This window comes from Aotus nancymaae, unplaced genomic scaffold, assembly GCF_030222135.1.
Source record: "Aotus nancymaae isolate 86718 unplaced genomic scaffold, 86718_ANA_hifiasm-v0.15.2.pri h1tg000028l, whole genome shotgun sequence".
Classification (NCBI taxonomy): domain Eukaryota; kingdom Metazoa; phylum Chordata; class Mammalia; order Primates; family Aotidae; genus Aotus; species Aotus nancymaae.
The window spans coordinates 24,071,601-24,079,253 of NW_026988441.1; the positions used below are offsets into that span (position 1 = coordinate 24,071,601).

Consider the following 7,653-nt stretch of genomic DNA (forward strand, 5'->3'; position numbering starts at 1 on the left):
GACCATCCTGGTCAACATGGTGAAACCCCGTCTCTACTAAAAAATACAAAAATTAGCTGGGCATGGTGGCGCATGCCTGTAATCCCAGCTACTCGGGAGGCTGAGGCAGGAGAATTGCCTGAACCCAGGAGGCGGAGGCTGCGGTGAGCCGAGATCGCGCCATTGCACTCCAGCCTGGGTAACAAGAGCGAAACTCCATCTCAAAAAAAAAAAAAAAAAAAAAAAAAGATGCTTAGATTTTATACTTCAAAGAGAAAAGCAAAAGTATCTATTTCTTTCAGACACTAAATGTATTACTTTATTATTTCCATTATAAATCATGTAGTAAACAATTAGGCAGGGCTCGGTGATTCACGCCTGTGGTTTCAGAACTTTGGGAGGCCCAGGCAGGCAGAACACCTGTGGTCAGGAATTCGAGACCAGCCTGACCAACATGGAGAAAGCCTGTCTCTACTAAAAATACAAAATTAGGTGGGCATGGTGGTACATGCCTGTAATTCCAGCTACTCCAGAGGCTGAGGCAGAAGTATCACTTGCAGAATTTGTGGTGAACTGAGATCGCGCCCGTGCACTCCAGCCTAGGCAACAAGAGAGAAACTCCATCTCAAGAAAAAAAAAAAAGGCCGGGCCCGGTGGCTCACGCCTATAATCCCAGCACTTTGGGAGTCCGAGGCGGGTGGATCACAAGGTCAAGAGATCGAGGCCATCCTGGTCAACATGGTGAAACGCTGTCTCTATTAAAAAGACAAAAAAATTAGCTGGGAATGGTGGCACGTGCCTGTAGTCTCAGCTACTCGGGAGACTGAGGCAGGAGAATTGCTTGAACCCAGGAGGCAGAGGTTGCAGTGAGCCAAGATCGCGCCATTGCACTCTAGCCTGGGTAACAAGAGTGAAACTCTGTCTCAAAAAATAATAATAATAATAATTAGTCATATGGGAGCATCTCCAGGAGGTACCAAGTTTTATCTTATAAAATTTAGCATTGACTGGGTGTGGTAGCTCACACCTGTAATCCCAGCACTTTGGGAGGCTGAGGCGGGTGGATCACGAGGTCAGCAGTTTGAGACCATCCTGGCCAACTTGGTGAAACCCCGTCTCTACTAAAATTACAAAAATTAGCTGGATGTGGTGGTGCACACCTGTATTCCCAACTACTCCAGAGGCTGAGGCAGGTGAATCACTTAAATCTGGGAGGCAGAGGCTGCAATGAGCAGAGATCAGCCATTGCACTCCAGCCTGGGTGACAGGAGGGAAACTCAATCTCAAAAGCATTAAACTTATAAATCAAGATCATAGGATATAGAACAGATATTCACTTGCAGAAATTTACCCTACAAGAAGAGGAACTGATGATATTTTTATGAATCTATATAACTCAGCAATTATCTACCACATTTTTTTTTGTATTATTTTTTTTTTTTTTGAGACGGAGTTTCGCTCGTTACCCAGGCCGAAGTGCAATGGCGCGATCTCAGCTCACCGCAACCTCCGCCTCCTGGGTTCAGGCAATTCTCCTGCCTCAGCCTCCTGAGTAGCTGGGATTATAGGCACGTGCCACCGTGCCCAGCTAATTTTTTGTATTAGTAGAGACGGGGTTTCACCATGTTGACCGGGATGGTCTCGATCTCTAGACCTCGTGATCCACCCTCCTCGGCCTCCCAAAGTGCTGGGATTACAGGCGTGAGCTACCGCGCCCGGCCTTACCGATAAGTCTTTAAAGTCCCTCTCATGAACCAAAAACAACCCATAGGGGTGCTCTACAATTTTTGAACCACTCTTTGATAAAATTGTTTTAATATTTTTGCGGAGATTGCCATAATTTTTTGTTTTGTTTTGTTTTTTTGAGATGGAGTCTTACTCTGTCGCCCAAGCTGGAGTGCCGTGGCGCAATCTCGGCTCACTGCAACCTCCGCCTCTTGGGTTCAAGCGATTCTCCTGCCTCAGCCTCCTAAATAGCTGGAATTACAGGCCTACTTCGCTAAGCCCAGATAATTTTTATTTTTATTTATTTATTTTTTGAGATGGAGTTTCTCTCTTATTGACCAGGCTGGAGTGCAATGGTTCCATCTCAGCTCACAGCAACCTCCGCCTCCCTGGTTTAACCAATTCTCCTGCCTCTGCCTCCTGAGAGGCTGGGATTATAGGTGCTATACCAGACTATTTATTATTTTTTTATTATTATTATTTTGGCAATTTATTATTATTATTATTATTTGGGGACAGAGTCTCGCTGTCGCCCAGGCTGGACTGCAATGGCGCCATCTCGGCTCACTGCAACTTCCGCCTCCCAGGTTCAAGCGATTCTCCTGCCTCGTAAGTAGCTGGGATTACAGGTATGCGCCACTACGCCAGGCTATTTATCATTATTATTTAATTATTATTATTATTATTATTTTAGACAGCGTCTCGCTCTGTCGCCCAGGCTGGACTCCAATGGCGCCATCTCGGCTCACTGCAACTTCCGCCTCCTAGGTTCAAGCAATTCTCCTGCCTCGTGAGTAGCTGGGATTACAGGCGCGCACCACCATACCCAGCTTTTTTTGTATTTTTAGTAGAGACGGGTTTTCGCCATGTTGGTCAGGCTGGTCTCGAACTCCTGACTTCGTGATGCACCCGCCTCGACCTCCCAAAGTGCTGGGTTTACAGGCGTAAGCCACCTCGCCCAGCTAAATTTTTGTATCTTTTTTCTTTTTTTTTTTTTTGAGACGGTTTCACTCACGTTACCCAGGATGGAGTGCAATGGCGCGATGTCCGCTCACCGCAACCTCCTCCTCCCCTGTTCAAGTGATTCTCCTGCCTCAGCCTCCCAAGTAGCTGGGATTATAGGCATGCGCCACCACACCCGGCTAATTTTCTATTTTTAGTAGAGACAGGGTTTCTCCGTGTTGGTCAGATTGGCCTGAGACTCCTGAGCTCAAGTGATCTTCCTGCTTCGGCCTCTCAAAGTGCTGGGATTACAGGCATGAGCCACCGCGCCCGGCCATTTTTGTATCTTTAGTAGAGATGGAGTTTCGCCATGTTGGCCAGGTTGGTTTCGAACTCCTGGCCTCCGGTGATCCGCCCGCCTTGGCCTCTCAAAGTGCTGGGATTATAAGAGTGGGCCATCGCGCCCGGCCCGCCATATATTTTTAATAGGAGAAAAGACGAACTTGAAAGGCGGCGGACTAAAGCTCTTCCCATTCATGAACCCGCACCCGGATTCAGAATTCTCCCCTGAAGACCCTCCCGTGGTTCCTGTACAATCTGAGAGAGACGCAGCGCTGCGGGTGCAAAGCTGCCCAGAGAGGGCTCCAGGCCAGGGCACAGTCACTACGCAGGGAAGAGACAGGACGCCCGGTGACCCGGCTGTCAGCGCAGCCGCCATCTTATGGCTGAAGGGGACTGAGGCCGAGCTGGACAAGGAGAACTCGGGGCGCAGATTGTGGAGCTGACTGCGGGGAGGCCTGAGTCCGCCAAGACCACTTCCCACTGATTTTTCAACCAGTCCCTCCCTCTCTCTCGGGATGTCAGACCCGGCACTCTCACCATTTCTAGGCTTCCAGGGGATCCTGGCGTCTTAGCTGTGGATCTCTCAAAACCTGCAGGTTACCAAGCCTCAGAGGATAAGCCTCTAGGAGCAGAGGACACAGAGAAGGAAGACGAAACCTGAAGCTCCGGCTGCAGCAAGAGACAAAGGCCCCGCCAAATTCCGGAAGCCGCCCTGTCCGCTCCAGCTGCATGCCTGATTGGACGATTCCAAGCTTAGCGTCTCTGATTGGAAAACGTCTAAGGCCCCGCCCCTTCAGGCCTTGAGTGACAGAAGATGTGACCAAGTGCTGGGCGGAATGAAGAAAGAGTGACAGCCTAAGCTGCAGCGTTTTCAGGCAGGGCTTGCTTCCTGAGGTGAGCCAGGCCCACCCCAGAAGGTATTTGCATTTAAACTCTTGTATAAGCTCTCATGTATTTATAAATAATACACTATATGGCTATTCACAAATGAAAAATATATAATAACAATTATTTTTAAATTTCAGCTTTTACGATCTTCCTTGCTTCCGGCATTTGAATAAGCAGCCTGAGATTTCAAAAAGGAGGCAATCCTCTGAAATAAAATATAAGCCACATCTGAATTTTAAACTTTCTAGTGGCCAAACTTTAAAAAGAAACAAGAAAAAGGTGGATTTGATTGTAACAATTTAATTTACCCAATATATCCAAAATATTATTTTAATATATGAGCAATGTATTTTTAATGAAATATATAGATATATAACTAAATCTTTGAAACTAACTCTGTATTTTACCTTTCTAACATATCGCAGTTTAGACCAGCCACATTCCAGCCACTCAGTAGCCACACATCACCAATAACCGCCACATTGAAGTGCAGTTCAGATGTCAAGCTGAGTGAAGGCCCCGACCATCTTTTTTCTGCAGCAGTGGGGGAAAGCCTCTTCTTACCAACATCTCTCTTCAGTTCCGAGGGTGGAATAGATAGTGGCCATAGAAAGCGCAGAAGGCAGCAAGAATAAAATAACCACACCTAGACCACTACTGGCCATCTATTCCCCACCTTCCTTCCAGAGATTAGACAGTGAACAAAAAGTGATGGGGCGACAGGAGAAGAAAACGCTGTGTCTTCAGATCTGTCCACAGTCTTGACTTCTAATGTTTAAGTATGAAGAAAATAGATTCAAGGCAAACTTAAAATGATCAGGCTGTGGTTATCTGTTTTCCTTCATGGTTTGGGGGACTGTGTAAGTATTAGTACAAGTCACATGCATAAATGTCTACATGTATTTCTGCATTACTCAGCATTATCTTACAAGACAACTTTATTGTTTTGTTGTTGCTGTTGTTTTGTTTTTGAGACGGAGTTTCACTCTTGTTGTCCAGGCTGGAGTGCAATGGCGTGATTTACGGCTCATCGCAACTTCTGCCTCAGCCTCCCCAGCAACTGGGATTACAGGCTTGTGCCACCATGCCCAGCCAATTTTGTGTTTTTAGTAGAGATGGGGTTTCTCCATGTTGGTCAGACTGGTCTCGAACTCCTGATCTCAGGCGATCCACCTGCTTCGGCCTCCCAAAGTGCTGGGATTACAAGCATGAGCCACCTCCCCCTGCCACAAGACAATGTTAAATCAAAAACAAAAAACTACCAGCCTTATCAACATGATGAAACCCTGTCTCTACTGAAAATACAAAATAAATTAGCAGGGTGTGGTAGCAGGCGCCTGTAATCCCAGCTATTCAGGAGGCTGAGGCAGGAGAATTGCTTGAACCCGGGAGGTAGAGGTTGCAGTGAGCTGAGATTTCACTGCACTACAGCCTGGGCAACGAGAGCAAGACTCCAACTCAAAAAAAAAAAAAAAAAAAAAAAATTAGAGGCCAGGCATAGTGGCTCACACCTGTAATCCCAGCACTTTCAGAGGCCGAGGCAGGCAGGAAATCAAGACCATCCTGGCCAACAGAGTGAAACCCCATCTCTACTAAAAATATAAAAATTAGCTGGGCATGGTAGCAGTGCCTGTAATCCCAGCTACTCACGAGGCTGAAGTAGGGGAATCACTTGTACCAGGGAGTTGGAGGTTGTAGTGAGTCGAGATGGTGCTACTACACTCCAGCCTGGTGACAGAGCTAGACTCTGTCTCACTAATGAAAAATAAAAAATTAGTACCTTCAGGGTGCCCACTGTTAGAAGGTAACAGGCAATTAACCTGTCATAATATCCTGGCATTTTATCTGCACTGGGTGCATGCATTAGTTAGTTAGCTATTAAGGCATAACAAACCATCCAAAACTTATTAGGTCATAATTGAGATGGTTACTCATTTATGCTGGGCTCAGGGGGCCATTCTTCTGGTCTCAGCTGAACTCCTTCAGATATGTATTATCAGTTGCTTGTCGAATAGGCAGCTGTGCTCCTGGGGATGAACTTCTGCTTCTGGGACTGTTGACAGAAGAACTTTGTTTCTCTTCTTCATGGTATATTATCCTCCAGCTGGTTAACATGGGCTTTATTCATAAAGATGGTAGCATTCTGAAAAAGAAACAGAAGTATTCAAAACATTTTAAGGATAGGCCCCAAACTAGCACACTGTCACATTCAAAGATTTCTAGGGTCCTTAGCAAGTAAGGCCAGCCAGACCTCCAATTTGAAGAATAGATCTGGATCTCAATGGTACCAGCTATAAAAGCTCCTGGCAATGGGCATGATATGTAGGAGAGATGAAAAATTGCTACAGTTTTTGCAATCAGTATTATTCTGCCTTTTTTTACATATGTGGTTTATACAACTTTTTTTTATCCTTGGGACAGAGTTTCACTCTTGTCGCCCAGGCTGAAGTGCAATGGTGCGTTCTCAGCTCACTGTAACCTCCACCTCTCAGGTTCAAGCAATTTTCCTGCTTCAGCCTCCCGAGTAGCTGGTATTACAGGCACCTGCCACCACACCTGGCCTTTTTTTTTTTTTTTTTTTTGGTATTTTTAGTAGAGACAGGGTTTTTCCATGTTGGCCAGGCTGGTCTTGAACTCCTGAACTCAGGTGATCCACCTGTCTCAGCCTTCCAAAGTGCTGGGATTACGCAGTGCCCAGCCTAATTTATTTAGGCTCAATTTGGTTAGACCAAAATTTTATATATTGATATCACTTTGTCACCATCAAAAACATACTTATTTAGTCTCCAATCCCAGTGTGAAATAGAACTATGGTTTGTAAATAAGAAACAAGAACTTCTGGTTATTACAATTATCTTATTTATTTATTTATTTATTTATTTATTTATTTATTTATTTTTAGCTCACTCTGTTGACCAGGCTGGGGTGCAGTGGTGCAACCTCAGCTCATTGCAACTTCTGCTTCCCAGGTTCAAGGGGTTCTCCTGCCTCAGCCTCCTAAGGAGGTGGGATTACAGGCATGTGCCATCATGCCCAGCTAATTTTTGTATTTTTAGTAGAGACAGGGTTTCCCATGTTGGTCAGACTGCTCTCAAACTCCTGACCTCATGATCCGCCCGCCTCAGCCTCCCAAAGTGCTGGGAGTACAGGCGTGAGGCACTGGGCCCGGCCTAGCTTATTAATTTTTTTTTTTTTTTTTTTTTGAGACGGAGTTTCACTATTGTTACCCAGACTGGAGTGCAATGGCACGATCTCGGCTCACCACAACCTCCGCCTCCTGGGTTCAAGCAATTCTCCTGCCTCAGCCTCCCGAGTAGCTGGGACTACAGGCGGGCACCACCATGCCCAACAAATTTTTGTATTTTTAGTAGAGACGGGGTTTCACCTTGTTGACCAGGATGGTCTCGATCTCTTGACCTCGTGATCCACCCGCCTCGGCATCCCAAAGTGCTGGGATTATAGGCATGAGCCACCGCACCCGGCCATATCTTATTAATTTTTAAAGGGTTAGAGTAGAAGGCCGGACGGGGTGGCTCAGATATGCCGCTGCATATCTGAAAATGTACTTTGCCATGATACATAAAAGCATTTCTGCATTTAGTAATATTAGACTTCAGTAGCAGAGAATACATAAGGTTCTATCTGGTGGATAGGCCTTCCAATGACTCTCTTATAAGGGCCAACATCTTTTTTCCATTCTAAGTGAATCTGATTGTCATCAACCAGTAGTTACAAAAGGAATCCAGTAAATTAATTAGCTTTACTCAATTCTATTGT

The 7,653-nt window shown here is 45.7% G+C and overlaps 2 protein-coding genes across 2 annotated transcripts in view; both read right to left on the reverse strand.

Annotated features, from left to right (window-relative positions):
- Positions 1-3,543, reverse strand: part of LOC135276758 (zinc finger protein 675-like) — a 166,818-nt gene extending 163,275 nt beyond the window's left edge. Inside the window, exon 1 of the mRNA XM_064381544.1 lies at positions 3,526-3,543. Coding sequence (XP_064237614.1) covers positions 3,526-3,528 — 3 coding nt within the window. The 5' untranslated portion in view covers positions 3,529-3,543. The remainder of the gene's footprint in view (positions 1-3,525) is intronic.
- LOC105726272 (zinc finger protein 724) overlaps positions 1-3,611 on the reverse strand; it is a 42,040-nt gene extending 38,429 nt beyond the window's left edge. Inside the window, exon 1 of the mRNA XM_012465677.3 lies at positions 3,526-3,611. Coding sequence (XP_012321100.3) covers positions 3,526-3,528 — 3 coding nt within the window. The 5' untranslated portion in view covers positions 3,529-3,611. The remainder of the gene's footprint in view (positions 1-3,525) is intronic.
- Between the last annotated feature and the right edge of the window lie 4,042 nt (positions 3,612-7,653).